A 27,955-nucleotide genomic window follows, 5' to 3' on the forward strand; every position below is an offset into this window, starting at 1 on the left:
GAAAAGTTTTTTTGCCTGTAATCCATTTTGCAGGATTAGCATCGTCTAACACATGCAACGCATCTTGACTTGAATTGCACCAAAATGCTTTAGGCTGAAGAAATACGACGGGTTTGTGGGGAAAAAAAAAAAAAAAAAAAATCAGGAATATCTGAATTGAGCCCCAAAAACCCTTTTGCTGAGTAATCAACATGAAACCTGGCCCACAGGAGACTAATTTCTAACAGCTGTGAAAAGATGCGTAAGGCAGAGTCAGCATTATTACGTCAACATTAAGAAATCGTCAGCTACCTTTTCAAAATTCGCATGGAACGATTTGATGATTTTTCTCTCATGTCTAGTCAGAACCAAACTGGGATAAAGAAAAATATCCTGGGTTTAAGTTTAAGCTTTGTTTGCTGATTGTAAGCAGGGTGATCCAACAACACAGTTCAAAATTAGGTCACGAGTCACAAGTTTCTTTAAATCGTTGCAAAACAAAGGTAATGTACACAAAAAACAAGTCATGGCCAGATCCGGAGAACAAACTAACCTAGAGACGCACAGCGAGACACGTACACAAAGTCAGGCACAGAACATGTTTGAACAAAACTTAAAAGGAGAAACCAATAAAAGGTGGTCTTGTCTTACCACACTATTCAAAGAAAATAAATAAATAAACGTAAATAATAATTCACTGTGGAACACTGTAGCTCTGTCTTATATGGATCGCACTTACTGTATGTTGCTGCTACGAGGGTTTTTTTTTCTTTAAACACAATGAATCAAAAGTCTACAGCTGATGCAGTTTTACACAGATGCGTTTTTCTTTTTTCTTTTTCATGAAATATGCATATTAAATTAATTGAAAATCACATATATTAACATTCACTTTTCAATAACTTTACACAAATGTTACCAAAGAGTGTGTGCACTGATGTTGCATGAGAACCAGAACATTCTGTGAGATTAAAAACTGGAAGACTGTCGCGATGAGCTCAGATTCATCCTTGAAACGTAATTTATGGATAATATAAGTCGAACGTTACTACTTTTGCTACCACTTGAAACAGAGAACACGAATGAGATGATCGAGTTGATATAATGGGCTAAAATGACACCACCACAAACACACTGTAAAAGTCTTCCTTCTTCCAACCATCAGGATAGAAACGTGGGTATTTCGTGGGTAAAGTGTGGCGTGGGATTTTCTTCGGTCCAAAAAAAATGGGTTATCCTGCAAGTATCCACCTTTGAAAAATATCTGAAGTGTCACGAGAATCGGGGGTTACAAAAAGGTTGTACCTGGTTATCATTCAGTTCCTTTTGAAAACACTTCAGCCTTGACTACCACACGAGGACAGGCTGTCATAGAGGGAATCGCTCAGGGACTCGGGGGTCTCCAGAACCTGGGGATGGCTTGGAGACAGGCCGTCGTCAGGTCTCTCTCTCACCAACTCCAAACCGGAGTCCCTCACCATGTCTGGGTTAGCGGGAATGCGGCTTTTGCCTCTACGTGCCTGACCAGGTTGAGGAAGACTTCTCGGGTCTCCCTCACGGCTGGCTACTGAATCACTAGTCTTGTTGCGCTGCAGGGAAAACAGGTCCAAAAAAATGCAGTGAGTGAGACTGAACAGTACGAACATGACAACACAATAATAATACTTTAATCATTTAATTAATCATAATAATACTTCATTTACAGTCTGTATGTGGCTATTAAAAGGCCTATTTAAGTATATTAGAATTCTAACTGCTGTACTACCTGTTATGGCTGACAACCAATGAATGATGGTTGTAAAATTGTATTTGTATTTTCTAGAAATAAATGACAAGTGCTAGAAGTGAATTTAGGCCCAACAACATTATAATGTAGTATTAAAAACTGATAATCATTTTGAAATTTGCTAAAATTACATTAACTGTTATTGTAACTCAATTTAAAGATTAACTTGCAGTGAACTTTAGATGATGGCAAAGGTAATCTAAATGCAAGAAAGTAAACATGCTGCTGAACTTTACCGTGTGTGCACTAACAGAAATAACACATTGTCCAAAAGTTTAGGGCCATTAAGGTTTTTTTTTATTTTTATAAAATAATACTTTTATAAGAAGGCACTAAACTGATCTAAAGTGACAGTAAAGACATTTTTGAATAAATGATGTTCTTTTGAACTTTTGATGCATCAAAGAATGAAAAAAACAAAAAAGAAAAAAAAAAAAGTAATGTTAAAAATTGTTGATAATCGATTAAATGTTTCTTGAGCATAAAATCTGAATATTAGAATGATTTCTAATGGACCATGTGACACTGAAGAATGGAGCAATGGCTGCTGAAAATTTTACCTTGCCATCACATGAATAAATTACATTTTAAAAATATAGAGAATGTGAAGCTACGTCACGCCGCGTTGCATTTTGGGGCGCCGCCGCCATTTTGAGAGGATCGCCCTCTGCTGCAAATGCTGAAATGAATACGGATTTTGTTTTGTTTTTGCCTTTAAGTTAAATATTCACATTCTTCATTGGATCGTTTGCAGAGAAGAGAAGCTAGTTCATCGCGTCGCAGGATAATTCGATTTTATCTCTAAGTTTTGTAGAATTTTGTTTAAAATGTTGATCTGATTACTGTGAAAACAGTGTTTGCTGCTGCTTCAGCCATCATATAGATTATCCAAATGAAGTGTTTGTTCAACAAGCTGACAGAAGAAGTCGCTCCATTTCTTTGTTGGAAACATTTAAATGATAATGAAGTATAATTGTTGTCACTGTATATATTTATTTTTCCATGGCCACGGAGGAGAATCAGAGATTGTGGATCACATTCAACAGACAGACACAAGCACACTGTATCTTTATATTTATTTCAACAAATGATAACTAAAATTAAATCACTGGAAGCTCGTGAACAGTTTTGTAGCATTTTAAAATGCTGGTTTAATGTACTAAGACAGTGATGATAAAAGACATACAGATGAGCCCAGAATATTAACGCAACCCGTTTAAACGTTAAGTGTTTTCCTCTCTTTAGAAAATCGTAATAAATGCTTATGCATTAAGACAGACAGTATTTAAAGTTCATATTTTGGGTTCGTCAGTTTTTCTGAGCATGGTATGCTTTATTAGCAGGGTGTGTACAGAATGTGGTCTTTAATACTGTCTTGGCGCATGAGAGGAAAATGCATTGCGTTCACATTTTGTGCGCACATAGTATGCTTTACACTTTTGTCTTATCACCATCTTGGTACCTTAAGCAACATTTGTAGCAACGACAGAAAATCTAAATACTGCCCTAAACTCAATAACGGAGCGGCAGCGCAATCCTCACAGTATGGCGGATAAAGTAGTTTCCCAGAACTCAATGCGGCGTGACGTCAGCTTCACATTCTCTATCCACCTTTTTCTTGCGGCCATATGTAAATTCTATGGGTTTAGCTTCTGGTCTCATCCGCGTCCAGCTATTTTTAGCTGTACAAAACAGTTGGTTTTGCTGCTTGATATTGAAAATTGGTGTCTTACTATATTATTTTAATATATTATCTTAATTATGAACACACTGGTTTGTAGTGCAAACAGTTTTACAGTTCACTGCACGTTGTTATTCTTCTCGTTATTTACTTATAGCGGCTAATGAACCGGAAGTCTCGCCCATAGGCTTACTTCCGCATTGAAGAAAAAGGTGGGTAGTCAATTTTAAATAATAATAATAATAATAATAATAATAATAATATTTCACTATATTACTGTTTTAGTGTATTTGTGATCGAATAAAGGCAGAAAAGAAAAAAAAAAACATTATCAACTCCATGCTTTTGAATGGTAGTGTATATAAATAGTTTTAATTAAATAAAAAATTATTGTAATTGTCTTGTTGGGTGACACTAGGATCTAAAGTGATACTCACCCTCTTAAATGAAGTCTTATGACTCACTGGCTCCACTCCGTCTCCAACGCCAAGATAAACCTCAGACGGCTCTGCAGATGCTTTGAGGTTTGGGAAAGTCCAGTTCTTTGTGGGGCCTAATTTCAAAGGTGCTCCACAGATATCAGTGCCTGAAATAAATAAATAAATAAAAGCTGAGAAATAAAATAAAATAAAAAAAAAACACACCATCTGGAACTTCTTTCTCTTAATTAATGAACAATTATTCTACATTGAAAACTAGCATAACTGATTAACCTTAAGTGACAGCTAAAAAGTATTATATACCATCATGAACGATGTTTGCAATCTGGCTGGATGGAATCTTGTTTTCCAAAGTGCCAGTGTGATGATCCATATCCTGACCCCCCATATAATCCTCTTCTAAGCATGACAGCTCTCTCTCCAAAGTCCAGGCTTTGTGGGACATTTTCATCCCTGAGCCATGTTTTCCCTGGAGATGAGAAGGGTCACTCTCCCCATGGGCCTTCCCTTTGGGAATGCTTTTGCAACCAGCATTTGCACTATAGTCAGGAAGAGGGAAGGTGCCAATGCCACTGTCCAGTGTGTGTGTGGAGATTCCAGATCCTAAAAGAGAGGAATTTGAGTAGAATATTTTAATATTTTATTATTTTAAAATATATGAATGATTGTGCTTAATAATAAAAATAATGTTAATTTTAATTCTAATTAAATTACTTTTTTCCCATTCTTATTCTTTTACTCCATTTTATTATTTAAAGGCCTTATTTAAATTACACATGGACACATATTTTCACATATAACACAGGATCACACCCTAAACATCAAGATAATGTTTGCCATACAGCTGCTGCTGGATGACTCACATATGGGAGCCACAGAAATTCAGACGCACCTAGATTATTCATCATCATTGACAGGTTAAAACCCGTTTTTGTCACTACATGCTAACCAATGAAAATTCCTGCCCCTGGAAACATTGAAAACCATTACGTCATGCATTGTGATCATGCCTTGCCTGCAAAGTGTTCATGATGAATCGTCTCAGCCAGGTTCTCATCTGACGTGATGTCTTTACTCAGTAACGCAGAAACCTGTGAAAAAAAATATTAAAAAGTTATATTAAGAACTTTCAAAACAACAATGTGCATTATATCCATGAATTTCATTTTTACCTTTTCCATGTCATCACTGCTTCTTGTCTGACCAGCAATGCCAGCGCTCTGGTGACTGAATACAGGTCTGGACTTACAGTCAAACGAGAGGCGTCGATGTGCCATGCTGATGCTACCAGTGTCCTTCCCGTCGACCCTTATGGAAGAATTTGAATAAAATTGATTTGAAAATACTGTTCATTGTTTGTCTACAGTACATTAGTATATTTCAGCATGTTCCTCAGAGACCAAGCATATGACTTTGGACTACTTTTATAAATATATCATCCTTTCTGGAGGTTTTTATTAAATTGTTTTTGAGATCTACCACCAAAAAAAAAAAAAAAAAACCTTTTGGTTGAATGCAAGTACATTCTTACATTTTGGTTAAACTTTCCCTCTAATTTATTAAACCATGAGCAGAAGCCCAGCCACTATGATCATGCGAATTCCCAGCTAATTCACAAGTCAAATTCCAATGAAGTCTCAAAGCACATTTTCTCACCTTATTCATTCATCAGTTATTTCAGTTTATTTTCAACACCTGCAAACCTGCACTACAACTATGCACTTGAAGATTAAGTAATTAAGGATTTAAGTAATTAATTTGGCCTTTGACTTGTAGCTTTATTGTGGGTTGATTTATACACTAAAAAAATGTGTCTTGGAACAAAATAGCTGAGAATATGACTGAAAATATTATTTTAAAAAGTTACATATTTAAATTGCATTAAGCCAAACCAAATGTCACATACTACTTTTTTTCCTTTATCGTTTGAAATATGTACGTGTGCCATCTTTCTATAAAACAAATATTGTATAAGTTGCTTTGTATTCACCGGTTTAAGAGTTGCTGCATGAAGTTGTCAGATGGCACTCCTCTGTACATCACAGACAGCTGGCCTTGGGCTTGGTCCATAACCACCTCGCAGGAATGTCCCTTTCCTTGTCGGTCCAAGGCCACTCCATTCACATAAGCTCGCTCTTCTTCAAGAGCTTTATGCAAGCCCTCTGCCTTCTCAATCAGCATGGAAATGTTTAGGCTCTCGCTCTCGGTTTTCTTCGCAGCCCCCTTGGAATCCTTGCCCACTGATGATATATTGAGTTTCCATTCTCTCTTGTCATCTTTCACCTTTGACGTTTCTGGTTTACGGCTAAGAGCAGGAAGCTTGCTTTTTCTCAGACCAAACCAGTTGGCAATTCCATTGGAAGCCTTTTGCTTGACCTCAACCACTTGCCCTTTATCTTGCTCTTGCAGTTTTAGCATATTTTCCTCAATGCCCTTCATGACCTTCTGCTCTATAGAAGATTGTGGACTGGGGGCAGAGTGCCTTTTTTCTTCAACATTCTCTACTGGCCTTGGTGGCGGTGGAGGAAGACTCTCTCCGTAGGAAGAATTCTTCTTCTTATTTGCCCTGAGATGGCTCCTGTCCTCAGATTTGGACATGTACCTCTGAAACTCTTGAGTAGGTTTCCCATCTCGGTTCATAGAGGGTGGCACAGTTTTAGTTGGGGATTTGAGGGGGATTTTGTTAGGGCTGCCACTATGGGAACCAGCAACATTTTTTCCATTATATGAAAGGCCATGAGGTGCCGTACTCTTAGCATAGCTCCGCAAAGCCTGTGCAGCCTCTAGGTTGGTAGAAGGTGGATGCATCTTAGACTTTGGGCTCTCCTGCTTGGCTAAGAATGTTCTGGAGGATTCATGTTCAAGTTTGGAGACTAACGTGCTAGAAGGAATAGACCTGACAGCTTGCTCAACATGCTGAAAGGCTGCTTGTTGTTTTGAAACAGCACCATCAAGATGACCTTTATCCTCAATGGAATCTGTATTTTTAGGAAGTCTATATTCTGCTGACTTACAATCAGAGTTTCTGTCAGCAATTTTGCTTTTATCGGTGGTTCGTGTTGGTATGCTTGCAGCGGACTGAATTTCTTTCTTCTCTGCAAGTGGAGGACAAGTTGTGGACTCGTCTGGGTTCCTCAACTTGCCAAGTGCAGCTAGTCGTTCTTTAAAAGAATGACTTGATTCACCTGAATGTCTACCAATCCCTGATTTCTTAGGAACAGGCGGTGGATCGTTCCTTTTAAAAGGTGATTCTGAGCTTTGTGACTCCTTATCTACCATTTCGTTTTTCTCTTGGCTCCTGGACCTCGTGCTTATCCCACTCTGAGCCTTCTGGGATGACGACTGACTAGGCAGACTGCGATGATTGACTTGCTTATGCCACACCGGGCTATCTGAGCTGTCCTCTTGGTCTGAAGAATCAGACTCTGGTGAGATTTCCTTCTGCTTGAGACTAGTTGGTCGCTCTATACCAAACTTCGTCTGCTTTCCTTTCGCACCTTCATTAATCGGGCTGGAATTTTGAAGAGATGAGCTCACTTCTCCAAGCAGCTGGGATACATCGGTGCCGCATGTTTTGGAGATGTCAGAGACATTTTCGTAGTGTGGAATTTTCTGAGGGGTCTTTTGAATGTGGGAACTTTGCGTAGGCTTGGCTACACGAGTTGTTTTAGGGATACCACAGCCAAGGTCCTTTGGCAATGGTGCAGGGACATCATCAGGCTGGGGTGGAGAAGTTGGAGCAGAGTGTGACTCCGATTTAGAAGGGGGCAGCTGTCTTTGCCTCTCTGTCGTGGTGGCTTTTCGCGTGGCTACAGGGGAATTGTGCACCTCATAGTTGTTGCTCCGGCAAGGGATCTTCGAGCTACGAGTCAACTGAGGACTGAGACGAGGTGGAGCAGGTACTGCAGTACGTTCTCCAAGAGTGGGTATCTTAAGGAACTTGAGCAGTTTGGAAGGTGAGGCCTTGACCTCTCTAAGGCAGGAAACTTGATTTGGGCTGACCGCAACTTTCGATCTAATGGACTGAGGATCGGAAGGGGTGTCTTTCACAGGGACGGATATATCATCCAGTACTTTTGAGGCAGTATGATTCTCATTAGGAGAAAATAACAGACCTTTGTGGACTGGTTCATTGCTGTCCATCTCACAGTGTGCATTTTGTACATTTTCTTTGAGTCCGAGAGTAGGCAGCTTTGAGGTGGCTATGTTGGCTCGACAGACACAGTCAGTGTCTTCTTTTGTTGCAAACTCTTCCTTCTCGAGTCTTTGTGGCGCTACAGAGTTTAAGTGCTTCAAGTCCGAGTCCAGTAGCGCCACATCAATTGTGCTAACGTCACAAATGGTCTCATTGCAGGTGCTGCCGCTTGACCTGTTGGATTGAGATTCAAGCAGAAGGTCAGATAACCTATTCTTGTCTCTTGTTTCCACCAACACGTGATCGGATCCTCTGGGCTGATCTCTTTCTGAAATGGTCAGTCTTGAGTATAATTCAGGGACTTCTAATGAGTGGGGATCATTCGGTGCATTAAGACCTTGCTCTGCTGAAAGAATGGACATATCTCCAGATGTCCTATTTATAAACAGTTCACTTGTACCTGTGGCAGGCTTCACGAGGCTCTGCATTTCCATGTTCTCTTGGAAATCGGGCCGAGCCAGATTGAGGTTATCGATGGTAATGGGAGCTGAAGTGCAACAATTGTGGCTACTCTTGGCTAAGCTGACTGAATCTTTATTGGACAGCATCAGGCATGTGCTACAACTACCACATTTTACATTGCTGTGCTCTCCTCCATTCAAATGCTGATGTGTGCAAACATCTGGACAGGAATGGGAACAATGTGCTTTGGGTGCATTGCACCTGGATGAATTGTCTCTACAGGCTAATACAGCCTCCTTAGAGGCAAGAGCCTGGCTATAGTCACAGATCGAGGGAATGCCAGAGGAACGATGGTACCGAAGCGGATCTGTTTCTTCAAGCTTGCGGAGGACCTCTAAAATGTGTGCTTTCTTCTTCAAGAATGGGGACATGGCCTCCATGGACGTGGATGTGCCTTGGGTCTCTGGTATGCAATTTTGTGCACATTCGCTGTTTCCCTGTGGAACCAAATCATAGGGATGAGGTAAAGTTGTCATACAAGGCTGACTCAACAAAGACTTTGTGTACGGCTCTTACCTTGGCCTGTGCATTCCTCTGAGCCTCAATCAGTTTGTTAGATTCACTGTGCTGCAGCTCGCCGATGTGCTCCAGACAGGGTCCTGGCTGCTTTGATAAGACACATCAGGTAAGCTTTAAGCTTCTTATTATATGAATCAATTTTTGGATTATGCAAAACACCTCATGTATCACAACTATGCATGCACAACAAGGTTTTTTTTGCCCGTTTACACACAAATTCCTTGTAGTTAAAATGAAAAAAATGCTTGCCCAAGCAGCCCAGGCAAATTAAACAGGAAGACCTTAATTGAGCCATTTTCTTCATTTTGCAAACAAACCTAATAGGTCATCCCTGTGGACTTTAAAGAATGTTTTGTGAAAAACAAACAACAAACTAAAATTGGACCTGCACTGTACATTTTGTCATCGTATGTTGAAGGATTTAATCATTTACCTGCTGATGTACACATGATTGACTGTGCAGTTTCTCCTGCAGGAGCTCACACAGTGTTCTGTTCTGCCTCTCCAGGTCAAACACACGCATTTTCAACTTAATGCATTCCTCTCTGAGATCCTAAAAGAAGAATCCACAGCTTTTAAAGAACATTTAAAAAATTTATGACTAGAATATGCACACCACTTATAAAATATACAACCAACATTATATATTAAACACATTAAAATTATTCCAGAATTGAATAATTGAATAAGTTATAATAAATAATACTTCATAAATAAATATGAATTAAACATAAAATAACTCTTTAGACTTTGTAGTTCAAATGAAGTTTTTATAACTATGTTCCTGATGCAAAACCACAAAGTTTTTACCTTTTGATTGAGTAAAGCCTGCACAACATGGTTGGCGACCTAAAAATAAACACATAAATTAAACATAAAATACTTTCAGGACTATTTTATTTTTCATCTGACTATCTAATTGGCTTCTGCATTAGGCAAAAACATTGCAAATCTCCATAGGAAGGGTTGGAAAGGAACTTGCCTCGTCCAAGCATCGTTCATATGCTTCTCTTTGACTCTCGTTTGCTAATGAAAGGGCAGAGTTCTCGGCCTATACAAAAATAGAACAGTTTAAATAGTAAGTCAAGGAAGAAAAGTAAACAAAACTGTATTCTTAGTGAAAGTATATGCCACTTACTTGAAGTTCTCTCACTCGCTCCAGAAGCTCACTGCTACTCTCTTCCTCTAGATAGGACTCCAGATCACCCTCCTCAGACTCAAAGTCCTCATCTACTCTATTTTGGGCCTCTTCCGACATAGTCTCTACCTAACAAAAAGAAAGAGACTGAAGATGAGAGGAGTGTTTGGTGAAACTTGTTTGAAGACACATTATTAATGCAATTCTCTTTGGTGTGCTAATGAAGCAGAAATCACACACTCCACCTTTAAAGAGTTTCAGATTCTTGCTTGTTTTAACTCCTGTGTTTGCATATTGTAAACAACCTGTAAAGCAACTTTCCAAACATTCTTGTGTACTTGGAGTTGTTACAGAACACACCAGCGGTGTGCCTTTTAATCTCAATGTAAAAGAGTTAGCGTGATTATCGAGTCTTTGAGACAGCTAGGAGTGAGTAAGCAGGACTTGAGTTCCTGGCAGGACACATCTTCACTTAAAGAGTGTCATCAGAGGGGATTAGACAGAAGAGGTCTGAAAACACTGGAGGATTCCAGCCATCATGCAGATTCATGACCTACTGACTGGGGCACAGAATCAGATCATCTTGACCTGCATTTAAACTTGGATGAAAAAACACATGTTCTAGTATGTGCTAAAAAAATATGGTGGTCAAACCTGCCTGGCAAACCAAGATTTTTACCATTACCCCAATTTCGCTTCGCACATTAAGACATTACTTTATTAAATGTAGGGATGCACTGTAAGGCCCATACCATTAAGTATTTACATTTTAAAGCCATTAACCAATATACTGGCCAATATTAAAACTTTTTTTAGATTATTAAAAAAAAGACCCAATTTTAGTAACATTTTTAACAAAAACCAACGTGACCAAAAATATATTGGATAACATTTTGGACAACTCGAAAGTAACAAAATATAATTTAAACACTTCTCCTGTGTCTGGTTTGTTGACATAAACGTCCTTGTTGTTGTTGAACTATACCACAACAGTAACCTCCAGTCATCTTCATCCACCCATTCCCACCACTGCACTATACCATAAATTTGACCTTCAAAACAAACACCGGATGTAATCAGTGGATGGACTATCACTGCAAAACTGAATCTGAAAATCAATATGTTCATGGGACTTATTCATTATTGATCCTCTAAGCATTCTGTGTGCTCATTTATGTAGCAAGCTTATCTATAGATGTCTAACTCTTTGCGAGTGAATAGCTTAAATGGAAACTCCATATCTGGAAGTAAATGAATACAAAGGCTATTAGGGTCAGAGGGTTGGCAGGGTGCAGCGGGTCAGAGAATGCAGCTCTGTTTTAACAGTAAAGATGGCACTATTTGACAGGCTCCAGGCCACACTATAGAGTTGGTAGTTCCTGCGGTGCCAGGAGGCTCCTTTCACATGACCGACTCTTTTCACAAAGACACAAGGCATAGCCTTCCGATAGAGGAAGATGTATTTGTAGCGTAACTGTCACACATTAAGCCGTGCAGAACGGAAGCATTTACATTTTTCATATAGAAGACACTTTTATCCACAATGACTTACAACACAAAAATAGATACATAAGTGATAGATCAAAAATAAAATCCAGAATTTAATCCATCTACAAATCCTATAAAAATATTTTACTTCTATTGTACCAGATGTTTAATAAATAAATATACAAGTTATGGATTTAAAATAATTAAAATAATAAAATTTATTAAAAAAAAAAAATAATAAAAAAACAACTCACCAAGAAATGAATATAGTGAAAATCCAATGCCAAAGCTTGAAATTTTATACCTTAAAAAGCAAGTTTATACGATATTCCTCTGTAGGGTGAATATAGCTAGAAGAGTAGAACTAACCGGTATTCCAGGTTAGCACTCTTGTTTCTAGTCTGAAAAGAAAAACCTAAATAAAACATCCCTCTGGATTTCACGGTGTCACGCTCGAGTCCTCATGTGCATCTGTCTAAAAGAGTTGTGTGATAAAGAATATCTCGAGCTACAAGGAAGTAAAATCTGCATATTATGCGTAAGTGATGACATATTGGTTTCACAATATTTGCAATACTGGATTAGCTAGAGCTGTGTCATGTCTCTACATTTTTACCCCATGTTGTTAATGCTTGACCGTTTTCTGAATGCTGGAGGCCAGGGCTGGGCAAAATCTCAAGAGGATCACCACCAGCCTCGATCATCTTTCCTTTTCATCTATGAATCACTTGCAACCAATAAAAAATGTATGGGTGAGTAAGCTGATTCTGGTGAAACAGAGCCTCAAAAGCCTATTTTGGTCTTTATGATAATAATGTTTGTGGCGAGATGACTGTCAGTCAAGAAATTCCCCTCAATCGCTACTGTACTTTTCGGCCTTCCTCAAAAGTCTCTAGAGAGACAACATCCAACATTCCTTAAGAGATGTTTGGACTAACTAACACGGAATCAAGATGGTCGACTAAAGCAGTGGTTTAAACTTAAGTGAATAAATAAATCAATAAAATCTGCATTCATCTTCAGCTTAAGGTCTAAATCTGTTTAGACTGCTTCCTTCTATCTAGACAAGACTGAAACAGTCTATTTTTAGCTTCAATCAAGGACTACCACACATGGTTTAACCACACTACTGAGTCGGCACTCAATTAGCAACATTTGCTCCATGGTGTCTCCAAGACCAGGAATGATGGAAAAAAGATTTAGTCACACTGCTGTTAGAAACATTCCCTGTGTTTGAGACAACAGATAAGAAGTCATATCATGACTAACATTTTGCAGTGATGCTCTTGTATCATTGAACTATTGCCATGATGTCGAGAACAGACGTCCCGAGGGCTAATGGTCTCAAATACAGTAAACTCATTTCTTAAACACAACTGAAGAACTGTGTTCAGTAGAACAGGGCTAATCCTCTGTGCTCTTGTAAGGATCTAAGCAGATTAGCATCAGTTTGCATCTGTCCCTAAACTTAAGGTTGCAGCATACAGACTGTTATATTGCTCTTTGCTGGACACACGTGACAACCTACCCAGATCTTTAAAGGGATCTTTTGTTTATTAAATACATGATACAAAAACTGTCATCACTCATCCTCATCTCATCCTCATTCATTTAAAAGATGCAACACAAACAAATTATTCTTTTACAAAATGGTTATTATAATGCATGAATCATGGACCACCTCTATGATTTTATAGTGCTTTTTGCAACATTGACAGTTACTAAACTGAATAGAAACAACACTGAACTAAATTGAGCTGAATAATGACAATTTGATCTTCTGTAAAGCTGCTTTACAGCTGAAGTTGAATGTTTTAGAACTGATTAATTTTACAACAATTAACTGTTATTTTGCTGTTTATTAATGTGAAGCTGCTTTGAAACAATCTGTATTACATAAAGCGATAAATAAATGTGACTTTTGTTACTTTGAAGCATGGCAGCATAATACTGGCAGCGCTATACACTGAAAAGGGTGGTCAGGATATGCTTCATAAATTCACCTTTTGTGTTCTACAAAAGCCATCCAGATTTGGAACAACGTGAGGGTGAGTAAATGACATTTTTGGGTGAATTGTCCCTTTAAGAATCATGCATAGAAAAATCCCCACTGATCAACCACTATTCTGAACACTGGGGGTGGATATATCCACCATAATATCCAAGGATGGTTGTAGCCCTGCTCTACTATATACCATAGCATAGTGGAGTTGGTTTTAGCGACAAGCAAAAACAGAGGCAAACATGCACCCATGCCAACAGGATTCTTGGCAGTGCTCAAGCACAATGCAAGCCCCTTAATCCACTGATATGCTGTATAGTAAACATTGCAATAAAGCACTGTGGCGTACCCAAAACAGGGCCCCAAACTCATTTGTCTGTAAAGCAGTACATTTATTGAGGCTAAGCTTCTGAGAGACTACTGTTAATGTTGGTAGGACTTATATTCTCACATACTTCTGAGCCACTGGCTTGGTATGATGCCCAGAGGAGAGAAGTCTACAGAATGTGACTAAGACTAGAAATCAAAGCTATGCACGGAGACGAGACTCCAAAAAAACATGGCGGAGTCAGACACCAGAGGCCACTGTCTCTTGTTTTGCTGGATATATCAAACACAAGAGAGACGCTCTTATCTGACAATGTAGAAGACACAGCTTCTTGAGAGGCTGATCAAATGATGTAGAAGAACGTCTATTTAATCAGGAAGAAGGATGAAGGAGTTTTAGTTTGCACACAATGTCAAATTTATTTTTAACCATCATGCAGTGAATCATAGGCATTCATTTACAGGCCAAGACTAGCAGAAAATCCCAAGGAGATGCCTTCTAATAAATGTAATTTATATACTTTCAGCAATTACAAAAACAAAATGATGGTTACGATATTAAACCATTTGATTCTGGTAATTAATACTATAATCAGTTCCTATTCTCGAAAGAAATTTAGTACAAGCCAGTTGAATTTAGTCCTTTGTGTCGTTGTGCAAAAAAAAAAAAAAAAAAAATCCATGTTTCTTTCACTGGCCTCACCAATAAACCATGAATGGATAATCGGCTGCCATGGATTCGCTTGTCATTTTGCATTTTTAGGAGGGGTGACTTCGTACAGTTGCGAATGATATCTCGAATAATGCAAATTAGGAATTAAAAGAGTGTCGATAAAAAAAGGAAAGTGGATGTTGGGGGAGGCCCTGGATGGCTCGGAGGGGTGGAATAAAGCCAGTGTGAAGGCAATCAAACAGAAGTAGGGCTCTATGGGATCCCAAAATGTGCTGGGAGCTCCGCCTCCATCCCCCACACTTGAGGAGTTATTAAGGAGCAGCCAATCGGCATCTGCAGAGACGGTCTCTGATTATTCACACCCTGCACAATGGGCACAGAGCCCTCAGACACCTTCATAACCCAATTATTGATCTTTTCGCATGATTTATGAGCTGATAAAATGATCAATCACGGATATAGAGGAAACACACAGTCTGCAAACACAGTGAATAGAGTCATAATGAATAAAAGCACTCTGGTGGCAAAGCAAACAAACATATAGACCTCCATCAAGTCCCTAAGGGCATTATTTTTTCTCTTTGATGTGAATTATTCCGGGGATAAAGAGTCTCTGAAGTATGGCGAGGCAGCGTCTATTCCTGAACGTGGCATTAAATATATAAAATCTTTAATAATGCAGGTTTATGCAGATGGGGGCAATTTTCTGTGTGCTTTAAAGATTATTCGTCCACTCGCTCGGGCTGTCGCATCAGTGACAGCAAAGGCCCCCCCAAAAAAATGTTTATGGACTCTCTAGTCCTCCATTTTGCACAAAACATAAAAGGTAAGCCACGTTTCTCAGTAGCTCTCAGCAAAGTTACCACGCAGGCATCTGCAGACTCATGCACTATTGTTGTCCTTTGCGGCAGTGCACCTATCTGGATGAAGTACGTTGTCTACATTTGCACGGCCTTGACTGCAGCATGAGCTACCCTAAACACACTTAAAAGAGGACCAAGCAAAAGCTCCAGCTCCTTCAAGGACTATTTGGATTCGTCGACTAACTGTGAATGAACTCCAATCTAATTCTCAATTACTTACAGGCGGCTTTGAGTTAAATAAGGTGATCACTCACACCCAAACAATGAAGGATGTAAGCCATGTTGTCCCTGATCCAATGCAAACAGACTTGTGTTTATTAACATTTTAGCATGCAACTGCTTCTCTAACCTAGATGGCGACGCAATAGACTTTTTAATAGTCCATTTAAAAATGGCATCAGCTCTTTTCCAGGACAAGGAAAACTTGCATGGGTCGTTTCATCACACTACGCCGGCTTAAGCAACCCGTTTTGATCGATTAGCATACGGAATCATCAATGACCTACCTGCAACATCATACAGCTTTCAAAAACATTAACGCAGCAATGTAATGTAATAAAATATATTGTATAGACTGCTGTGAAACTGTTTGCCAAGGGATAAATGCGTAGTTATTCCATACGAAGCCAAATCTGATCACGAAACACACTCCTGACAAAGTGCCTGCAAACACAAGTCACTGAAATACAGTGAGAAACATACAGACAGGATTCAGTCGTGGCTAAAAACCAGCGCTGCGAACAGCTATGCATAAAATTACCTTTAATTCCAGTCAGAGCATCCCAGGCGTTTCAGTGCAGCCCATGCAAGGCAAACGTGAGACACGTAAGCAGGATCCACAAACACCAATTTTTTAACGTTTCTCTTTGGAAATCCTCCTCGCGTTATTCTGAAAGTACAGTGCCTGTCCTTAGGCAAGTGTGAGGAAACTGTCTCCGCTGTCTGCAGTGGCCTCCATGTCCTCCCATTGTTCAAGGGAGTGTGAGGCAGGCATCCTACCCCAATAGACCCAGCCTACTACAACAGCTGTGGGCCAGCCCCCCACCTCTCCTCTGAGTGTCTCTCCCTCCTCCAACGGCTGCAGCTAAACATTAACCCTACAACTGCTGGAGAGGCCATAAAAAGAGAGGGGGTTATATTTCAAAAAGGCACCCCGAACAAAGATGAGGACAAGGACGGATATCCGAACGAGTGCAGGGGAGAAAATGGAGTTACCCAGGCAACTCAGACCCTTGTCAAGGAGCAGGAGCTTCTTTTCTAAAGAGGATTGAGACTGCTTTATCAGACTTGCACTGATTGGATTGCAACTGCAGATACTGTGGAAGTCAGTGTGGCGCTGCATGACCAAAAACTGACCTGGATAAATAACACTGCTGCCAAAGATGTAAATGTCTAAGGGGGAAAAAAGAGAAGTCCCAGATACATACTTGAAATAAAAATAAATTAAAGCTATATAGAAATATTTAAAATAAAATGACAAAACATAAAATTACTAAAACTAAAATTAAACTGAAATTATACAAATAAAAAAGCTGATTCAAAATATGAATAAATGCTATAATAGTACATGAATAACACTAAAGTAACATTGCAGCGAAATTAAAGCAAAATACAAAGCCAAACTAAGAAAAAAAAGCCAGACAGATGCCTTTGGCCAATACATCACATCTTGCGTTGTTTTATGGAGCGCTCTACCATAAGCGCATTAAAATAGTCTTAAATTTAAAAAGAATTATGTTCACTTCAGTTCAGTTGCGCTCGGTCTTGATGTTTTTGAAAGCATTTTATGTTAACACAAACCCAACACCAACTTAAATATACAGGGCATCCTTAAAGGGATAGTTCACCCAAAAATGAAAATTCTGTCATTAATTACTCTCCCTCATGTCTTTCCAGTCCCATAAGACCTTCATTCATCTTCGGAACATAAATTAAGATATTTTTGATGAAATCCGAGTGCTTTCTGACCCTGCATAGACAGCAAGGGAACTGACACGTTCAAGGCCCAGAAATGTAGAAGGAACATTGTTAAAACAGTTTGGGTTTGGAACAACATGAGGGTGAGTAATTAATGACAGAATTTTCATTTTCATTTTTGGGAGAACCATCCCTTTAAGACATATTAGGATATATACAACAATCTATAAAAGCTCAGGTATAGCTACTTCATTTTCCATGTTCTGCTTTGTTTCGCACACTACTTTGGCTGTGAGCACGGACAGCTGCATCTAGTGAGCCGCTTTTTGAGTGCACAAATCATTCACACATGCACAATAGTCCTGAGCTGGATGCGGATGGTATGCGTGGACATCAGCGAACTGTAATGTTGACGAAAATTACGTCACGCAGACAGTCCATGAGCCAGAGCTAGGGAAGAATACATACTGTAACACACTGACTAGTCAATTTTGAAAATATCATGTTTATGTACATAGTAAAACTAAGTCTAATTCTAAAAAGCTTTAAGTCGAACTAGTATGACTGAAATTGTACCAGTCTGGGTTTTGTTACTAAGCAAGCATCCTAGATAATATGGATGTAGCTCGATTACACACTCTGTCATGTATACTTCCAAAACACAGACTCAACTTCACTCTAACTCAATTATAACTGTGCATATATACATACATACTGGTGACGTGAGAGGAGGTTTTGACACTTTTGTAACCCTCCCCTTAAAAAAAAAACAAAAAAAAAAACAATCCCTTTGCTCAAAAGAACAACAAAATTCTTGCAGCCTCTAAAAGCTTATCTAAGTATCTCAGAGTTATGGCTACAGGGCCGGTCTACAAGGCCAAAGGGCTGAAAAAGCTCGTCCCTGACTGTGAATGAACCTCAGATCATGCCCCTGCCAGACACTAATTCATATGTGCATGCCTGTAGGAGGAATTCCACCTCAGCTAACGTTAGCGTCTTCACATGAGACGACCAAATTGGATGAAATGACCCAAATGCAAGGGGGTCACATGTTGTCTTGGAGTCAACAGTCAAGGGGTGAGAGCTTTCTGGACAAAGGGCCATTGTGATCCTTTAAACTCCACTTTCACATCTCTAAACACCCATGAGGGATAGACTTACGGCATTACATACAATGATCCGGATCTATAATGAGGCGTATTGTGACATGATGGTCTTAAATGTCAGGAATTCAGAGCCGAGTCTTATTGGGAGGTCGTCTTGGCTTTCCAATGTGTTACCAATTCTCTACTCAGCAATGACATGCAAAGTGGAGCACACTTGAAAGCGTCTGTAAGCCCCAGGTGCCAAGTGACATTAACATGCTTGTAACAGTTCTGCTGAACTACATCTCCTTAAACACAGCTGGACATTTGGCCTAATTAGAAAATCTCAAAGGAAGTAATGCAGGCAATTACATTTCAAGACTGTTGATTGAGCCTGACTGAGCAATATCTGGAGCTCACAAATGTTACATAACTACAACAACATCGTGATTTGATAGAGCTGATTAGGGAATCTTGGATTCTGTGTGGGAGATCACGAAATGCTTGAGAATAGGATGTTACTGAGATTTCCTGGTAACAGAATTATATTCCAAAGATACAGAACAGAAGGAACTGATAAGAAAATATTTTAAAAGATGCATCATATATTAGACTACATCAGTTAATCATTTTTTAAATTCGTATCTATCAATTTTCAGCCAATATATTACTATAATTAAATGGTATCATTTCATTATTAGTAGTATATCTATATCTCCATAGATAGACTGATAGATAGATAGATAGATAACAATAGTTTTAAAATCCTACAACAGATACTAAAATCCCACTAAATTATGAATAATAATAAATATTGAAAATGTGAAAAAAAAAATAAGAATAATAATACTACTGTTTAATGACTACCACATGAAAAATATGATGAAATATAAATCAGCTTATTGGCATCGGCGTGAATTTTAATACCGGCGCATCCCTAATAAAAAAAATCCTTGCGACAGACATTTGCTAGTGTTTGGTCCACTTCCATTTGCCAGCAGTTGGTCAATGACAAAGCATTTGGGTGACTCGGGATTAAAGGAATAAATCAAGCTCATGGCAAAAAAAGCCCCCATTGAGAGTGAGACAGCTTAATGGGCGGTAATGTGCTGAACTCCATGTGAGGTGGAGGGGCTGATCCACCTTTTAGAAATGTGACACTAGTCCGAGGGGGAGAAGGAGGGGCAGGACGCCACTGTGCTAAACTTACCGGTCCTTCTGCCCCGCGGGGAGCATGTCTTCTGTATTACAGCAACAATTATGTAGTGGTAAACACAGAAAATTAAGTACCATGACTTCTTGCAATAAACAATGACTTATCTAACAGCATTTATCCTCCTAGATGGAAACTGCATCAATTCAATGAACACTGCATTTCAAATACACTACACAAGCATGAACTGTACAAACACGCAGAGACAAAATAACCCGCCTGACAAAGCAAATTTGACTTGGAGGTCACAAACACACGAGTAAATGCTGTATCTGTGGGACAAGGACATCTGGTAAAGCCAAAGCGGAATAATCTTGTAGTCATGGTTACCACCTTGACTAAATGTCACCCTGGCTACTGTATTGGGAAAAAAGAGGGAGGGTTGGGATCAGGTTCCATTGATAAACAAAGGGGGGAAAAAGCCACACGTTTAACAAACCTGGAAAAATGTTCTTCCATTGTAAAATAAACAGCTCGGCATAATAAAACAGTGGGCTATACGCTTGGTTTACAGACTGGCATGTGAGCTGTGCTGCCCGAGCCGGTGTCCCCATGCCGGCACTGCAGTAAAGTGCAGTGAAGCCTGGCTTTCAGCAGACTGCAGAGCCAGTGAACATGGACACAGCCACTAAACATCTGGACACCAGGCGTTGTGGCTCAAAGCGAATGCCCTCCGGCAAGTTCCAGCTGGGACGCGCAGCCATTTCAGCTCCCTACCTTCCCTCTTTTGTTCTGCCGCATGTGGCCGCAGTCCACTTAGAAACACAAGAATCTATATTTAAGCGAATTAATGTGTTCGGCGCGTTCTTCCGTCCCGCCGTTAATCCTCTGCCCTACATACATAAGTAAATTCCGTCTAACAGAAAAGGTTGTGGTGCCTAAACAAAAACTTTTATTAATGATTTTATTGATCGATTTTGTTTTAAATACTGTAATTTTTCAGTCCTCTGTAGTACATAATTCAATTAAGTCAGAAAAAAAGGTTCTAATGCCTAATTTAAAGCATTATATTAATTTGACATTGACAAATATTTATTAATGATTTTATTGATCAATTTCTTTTTAAGTGTAGTTTTTTTTTAGTCATCTTGCAGTATATAAATAAGTATGTAACTTCTGTCAGCCAAAAAAGTTGTGAAGCCTAATTTAAATCTTTATTGATTTAACATTGATGAAAACTTTTAAAGGATTTTATTTAACTTTTTCCTTTTAAAGAAAAAAAAAAAAAAAAAACTCAAAATGAATTATTTTATTAGTTGACTTTGGAAGAAAAAAAAAAAAAAGGCATAGTTTTGTTTTATTTATGGTACGAAATATGTATAACATCTTTTGGCCACATGCAGTCCATTTAAAAATGTAAAAAAAATAAAATAAAAAATCTTTTTAAAAAAAAAAGAAGGAAAAATCCATATTTAAACCATACTAATATGTTCTGGTTGTACTTCCAGCCTGCTGTTACCCCTCTGTGCTACATAAATACGTACATTTTGCTGGCCAAAAAAAGTTGTGATGCCTAAATTAAAGCATCTCATTGTTTTAACACTGACAAAAACTTATATTAAAGATTTTATTGATTTTTTTTTTTTTAAGTCTTGTTTTTCATTTTAATTACATTACGAAATATGGATAACCTCTTTTGTTCTGCTGCACTGCCCACTTAGAAACGCTATCCATATTTAAGATGCATTAATGTGTTCTGCATGTACTTCCATCCTGCCATTAATCCTCTGAGCTACATAAATATGCGAATTCCATCGACCAAAAAAGGTTGCGAAGATAACCGACTGCTCTTATGAGCCAGATTGATAATGTGGGTGTTTTAAAAGAAGTGACCCTGTCGAAGGGCAGGATGCATATTTAACATAAACATAACATACATCAGCTTTGGTAAGCCTCTCGAGGGAATAGTTGGCGTAATTAACGGGCTAAAGGTCATTGGATCCTAAACCGCCAATGCTTTCATTTGGAGAGAAAAAAGAAGGGAAATGAAAGCACGTGAGGCCATTTTTCCTGGCTTTCAAACAGGGTGGTGGTGTGGCTTTTCAAAGGGGGTCTGTGACTGTAGCCTCTTTGTGCCAGAAAAAGGGACCCCTGCCATATCAAATGTATGGTGCTGTACAACTGCCCCCCCCTCTACACCATTGACGATGAGGTTTGTTTGACTCTCATTGCTGCCCAACCAAATCGTGGACATTTATCCCCTCTTTCCCCAAACAGGATGTGCCATTGACCTGGTTTGCTTGAATTGATTAAGGCCACATTCCAAAGCATATTTCCGCTGAGTAAAACTATGAATTGAATGTTTGTTGCAGTTGAAGACTGGCGCACTGTGAGAAACCAAAGCAAATGTTTGCTTCGCTTTTTTTTTCTTCTCTGCAGTGTGAATGTGAAGCAAAATAAATCCATATATTTTTGCAATGGCGCATTGCTTTCACTAGGTCACCGCTGATAGGTTCTCTAAGCGCCACTGTTCAATGCAAAGGATAATGTTACTGGCTAAGTATACAGGAAGGTAACAGGAATGTAATCTTGACAAACCCACTGTAATAATATATACATTAACATATACGGGTCAATGACATATAGCAATGTCCACAATAAAGAAACGGAAAAAATAAATAAAAAAATTTAAATATATATTTTCCATGTTTAAATTTAATATCTGTAATAAAAAAAAAAAAACTTCATATTTTCTGGTATAAAATGAGTTAATGACCAATGTTGGTAACAAAAACTACTAAAAGTAATTTGTTAATTGAAATAATGCAAAAATAAAAAATATATAAATACAAGATGAAAAGCATAACATTAAAAAAATAAAAAACAGAAATGTTGGCAACTCATTCAAATGAAATGTTGAAATGGAAGTATTAAAATTAAGTACAAAAACTAAAATTGAAAAATAAAGCAATTTTTAAACTACGAAAAAACTAAAATAAATAAAGATAAAAGCAAAATATTTATCAATATTAAAAATTCAAAATATTAATAAAAATAGCACATAAATAATACTGAAATTGTGTTAACGACTAAAAACGTCAGGTGGTGTAACCATGAAGTATAAAATAATATATAATATTATATTAATATAATAAATTACCTTGCATTGTCAAAGTCAAATTATCAGATATTTTAAGACATTTTATTAAATGAGAAATTAAATGATTAAATGAAAAAATGAGCATCATGTCAGACACGCATATACATAAATGGGTTGAATACAGGTATTAATTTGCAAGAAAACCTCACTATGCACCTCAAAAACGCAACAAAGACTGGAAGGAGAGAATGCTGCAAGAGTAATTGCACTCATCCAAATTTCTGCAGTGTTTGTGAAAACAGTAGTAATGTCTTGGGGAGATGGCAGCCCACTCCCCTGCTGTGTATACGGCATATCTTTCCAGCATCCCAGAGTAATTGATGAGTTTTCTACATTTATATGATCCCCCAATCCATAACCATGGTAACTGTTTGCCGGGGAGAAGGGTGAGGGGAAATGCGCCAGCAAGGAAAACTGATAACAGACATTGCCGTCCTAACCCAGCATGGGTAAAACGAGAGCCTGCGTGTCTGGAGGGAGTTTAAACATGCTTTATGCCAACACTAGCCCATCAGTACACTTTTTAGCCTTTTATGTTGACAAGAAAGATGCTGCTGTAATGACGGCTTCCATTTTCTCACACTAATGCACGACTACTGGGCCCCAATCAGGCTGCCCGGTTATATGGAGGCTCTCAGAGCCAAACAGCTACTGCCAAAGGTCCAATTTCATGCCTCAGCCCTAATTGTCCAAAGAGCCATGTTTAGATGACCAAGCGCAGCACGAATGAAACTGTGCAAGCTAGAAACTCTAGAGTTTTCACATTTGAATTTAAGGAACTGCTCACTTCCCTACTTTCTGAGGTGCTTCCTTAAGGCAAGACACTACAGGCAAAAACTATTTTGAGATTTTGGGCTATTTGGCTTTTTATAACAGACTAGTGGAAAGAAAACATCCAAAATACACTTTTAAGTGTTTATTTTATTGCACCCCATCTATTTGCATATGCAGATTTCAATTACATTACATATTGTTAAAGGAAGTTTTCCCTGCTGAATAAAACAACTGAAACTAGCCTAAGCTGGTTGGCTGGTTTTAGCTGGTCTTCCAGCCTGGTCATAGCTGGTTTAGCTGGTTTTAGAAGAGTTTTGACCACTTCTTAAGCTGGTCAGGTAGGGAGACCAGCAGTCTAACCAGCTGAACACCAGCTTAAAACCTGGTTTCAGCTTCAGTTCTCTTGCACCGAGCCAAAAATCTCCAATTCATCAGCACTTAAAAAAGCATTTGCCAGGTTTTATAAAAAAAAAAAAAAAAAAATTCCTGGCTGTTGACAGTATTTTTAAATTGATGAAGTAATAAAAAAAAAACCTATAAAAGGTTCTGACTTCAACATGTCAACAAAATTTTGAACCTGGCTTTATCCAATGTTCTGGAAATGTATGTAAAATTATTCTACATTTGATTAGATAATGTCTCATTGGCATATTTAACTGCATTACAAATAATAATAATAATAATGTAATCAATCAACTAGGGTAGTATGGTGACTATTAGTTAACATCTTTACTGTATTCACTTGGGACGTCTTGCCTTAAAGGTGCACAGATTAACAAATCAAGTGACATAAACCTTTCAACAACAAACATTAAAGCAGGGGGCAAAATCTGCAAGATACAACTTCTAAATTTTCCCACAGCACCCTGTGTGATTTCTTTCTTTAATCAGATGTTTCACAGGGGTTTTGTTTGTATGCGGCTCATGTGGCTCTGCTTTGTGATAGCAGCTGATCGGCATCTCTGCCGCACACCAGGATCAGGTGGCCAAGCAAAATCTACCCCAACCATTCTGGGCTCAAATCCATGGAATAACATCATAAGCCACAACCTGGAAAAACAACGAGCGGCACTGTTCGCAAGCTACAACATAACAGAGTAACAACTTCGGGCCATGTGGGAGTTGTAACGTGTTGAAATGTAATGTAGCACTATGACTGATAGCATCTCATTTAAATATGTATATATGAGAACAATAGTTGCGTGACCGCTTTGGCACAGTGATTACATAGAATGCAAACTACACTGCTTTAACATGAGTCAGTGGCTTTCTGCAGAATTTGCTATATTTATTAGAGGGGAGTCAAATCATTTCTGTGGAAGCAAATAACGAATGAAATGTTTCAAGTGAAAAGTGTTTGCAATTCATTTGGGTCACTCCATCTATTCTATAGTGTTAGAAATAGTTTTAAGCAGAAGAAACATATAATAATTTGCATCCAAAATAGTTTTGGTGACAGACAAGAGACTGTAATTGCATTGCAGAGTGAAGACGTCCAACGAGAAAATCTGCTTCACACGAACCTCCTAGGGCAAAACAAGCATGTGTGTGTTCTATAGGCAAAAATGCATTTTAAATGTCTTACAAACATGCAAAAAACAAACTGCTTAGATATAGTTAGATAAACTGGAGGTATGGTAACAGTTTCATATTTTTGCACATCACTTGAGTGAATTCACAAAGGAAAACATTCTGAATTCCTCACTAAGTGTCTTGGAATCTCTAATAATGTGATCTTGCCTATGTCATCTGACTCCCATTAAGGACAATGCATATCCGCCAGGCATGCAAAAACATCAAAAGCCACACGAAGATAATGTTGTGATCATGGGAGTAGTTCACAAAATTACCACACGACTATGACTATCAGCAAACAAGGGAGCAAGGCCCCCTGCCGCCTCTAATGCCCTCTGTGGCCATTTGGTTTACTGAGCAATTTGGAGTTTATCTCGCCTCCGATTGCTGTCAGCTATTTTGGGGACATTATTTACTTCATCGGCTGTGTACAGGACTGTCTGAGCATCAAAATTCCAAAAGTACTATGTAAGAATAAATGGGTGGATTCTTCAGTTAGAGGCACTTTGGATTACATGAAATCTTTAAACTATGTTAAGCTTTTGGCACATAATGAACATCTGATCATGGTCAATAACAACTATATTTGCGTCCACACCAGCGAACAATATCATCTTTTTATTCCAAGCGCACATTCGTCTGCTGCTTTAAATTCTCCAGCTCGTTATAGCAGGATGGATTCTGATTGGTTGTCAATGTTTGTATCGTTCATCAGCTGGAAAAAAACATTCTGTAAGTGATTCCAACGATATTGTTTCTCTGTGCCTTTATCGTTATAGCTGTGGTGTGGTCTCTTTAATATTAACAACAATTTTTAGAACTACATCTTTATCATTATCTTTGTAGTTATCGTCCTTGGTGTGGACGGGCCTTAAACCTTGGATTTGATAACAACAATTTAACTAACAGTCAAAAAAAACAAATTGACTGCTTCTGACACAAAATTCTCAAAAACTGACCCTTACAAAAAAAATTAACCATTGTTTTTTTTTAATGACGGCAACAACAGTGATTCTTTGTTTTAAAAACACAAACTGCACACATATGTACCAAATATGTGTGAAAAACTGGTAATTTGTGCAAAGCATAAGTTTCTCTTTATATACACACAATTTCAACAGCCTTATAAATGAGGAAAAAGCAATTAAAGAGCAATAAAAATTACCTTTTAAAACAGCAATGCTTTGCTTTTTTCCCCCTCTTTTATCTAAAACAAGAAGTTGCCCTAAATGAAAAATCACCCAAATCTCTCTACTGCAGTGCCTTTGGAACTTGAATATTAAATGTAGGAGAATTGTAGGTTGTAAGCCAGTCTAAGCATGGTTTTGAACATGGGACTAGCAAATGTGAAAAACATCTGTAAAATATTAAAGGGGAGGGGCTGGGGGCATGCTTTTACCCTCAATTACTCTTGAATTAGTTGCTGTTTTAGGGTCTCAAGAAGAATGAACTGCCAAAATTTTACAATGCAGTCTGCATTCTCATCACACACACAAGTAAACACAAAAGTTGTGGGTTGCCAAAGTGTGTAACTATAAACAGGCTGCACGTTCGCTATGCTGTAGAAAGAGGAAGGGCTATAGCTTTAACTACATAAAACACAGTGATCCGGGGAAAACTGATGCAAAGGCTTAGCATAAAATCGGATTATTGTGATTTTTGTGCGCTGCCATGAAAAATATATGAATGAAATACATGTTTATATACGATGCAATCTCAAAAAAAGTCAATTTTGGCAGAATTAGTGATTTAAAGAGCCAAGCGCGATGCATTTCTGTGCAAAGCAGGATATCACGACAAGCATCCTCAGTCTACAACCCCACCGGTGTCCCAGATAGCCGGATGGCTAATGCCCCACATTTCCCTTTCCAATCCTACACCGCGCACATCAACATTTAATACCACAACAAACCCCTCTACGTTCATAATACACTGCATTTTGCAAAATCAGCACACTTTCGACACGTAAACGTCAAACTGTGCGCGCGATAGCTGGAAAAAAAGGGATCTTTTACCTCGCGATCCTTGCGTTGCTTCGGAAGGTGTGAAAATATCCCCGATGAATATCGCTAAGAAATACCTTGAACTGTACTTTTAAATTCACAGCTTGTGGACATGTTTATCTGTCTCCCCAGCCGCTGATTAGAGGTTTTATCGTCGTCTCTTCCCATCCGTCTCTCTTCCCGTGTTTAGGTTAAAGCACTCGCAGGAAAAGTGATGTCATGGCTTGAAATTGTGTTGCCCGCCCCACTTTTAGTAAAAGGGCCTATCTTGTGCTCCACGTAGCGTTTTCTAAGGCAACTTTTCATTTATTGCCTTGACTTATGCATTTATCTTATTTAGTAGTATTTTTTATTTACTAGCGCAGTATGTTTTTTTATTTGCTAACGCAGTTTATTTTATTAAGCTACGCTGTCATCGCGGTTTTTCCCCGCTACGCATCTGCAGTGATTTCATTAATCATGATCTGTGACTAAGCTGCGATTCAGCTTTATTTGTTTTTGTCCGTCAAGATTGACATGCAATTTGATGTTCTGTGGCCAATCTTTAGCATGTGTTTTTCATTTTACCCCTTCAAGTGTACAAAACTACTATTTATTTGATATTATTATTACATAAAGACCAATGTTATTTTCAACTAGGCCTGTTTTTTTTTTTTTGTATTTAACAGCTACCATGCTCCAAAACACAACTACCTGTTTCATTTTCCAACTTGGAAAGCAACTAGTAAATGTTCA

General features: G+C 38.4%; 1 protein-coding gene across 2 annotated transcripts; it reads right to left on the reverse strand.

The window, feature by feature from the left end:
- Positions 1-171: 171 nt before the first annotated feature.
- Positions 172-27,699, reverse strand: nckap5l (NCK-associated protein 5-like). 2 transcript variants are annotated; one of them, XM_058763485.1, is made up of 12 exons: positions 27,233-27,699; positions 10,201-10,329; positions 10,045-10,113; positions 9,873-9,911; positions 9,496-9,615; positions 9,060-9,146; positions 5,877-8,980; positions 5,059-5,194; positions 4,902-4,977; positions 4,190-4,489; positions 3,884-4,032; positions 172-1,568 (listed from the first exon to the last, which is right to left on the reverse strand). In XM_058763485.1, the coding sequence occupies exons 2-12, from the start codon at positions 10,318-10,320 to the stop codon at positions 1,317-1,319; spliced, it is 4,452 nt and encodes a 1,483-aa protein (XP_058619468.1). In that variant the 5' UTR covers positions 10,321-10,329; positions 27,233-27,699; the 3' UTR covers positions 172-1,316. The 2 variants fall into 2 exon arrangements, with proteins under 2 accessions (XP_058619468.1, XP_058619467.1); XM_058763484.1 differs by having other exon boundaries at positions 9,060-9,149.
- Between the last annotated feature and the right edge of the window lie 256 nt (positions 27,700-27,955).

The sequence above is a fragment of the Onychostoma macrolepis genome, chromosome 23 (genome assembly GCF_012432095.1).
Source record: "Onychostoma macrolepis isolate SWU-2019 chromosome 23, ASM1243209v1, whole genome shotgun sequence".
NCBI lineage: Eukaryota > Metazoa > Chordata > Actinopteri > Cypriniformes > Cyprinidae > Onychostoma > Onychostoma macrolepis.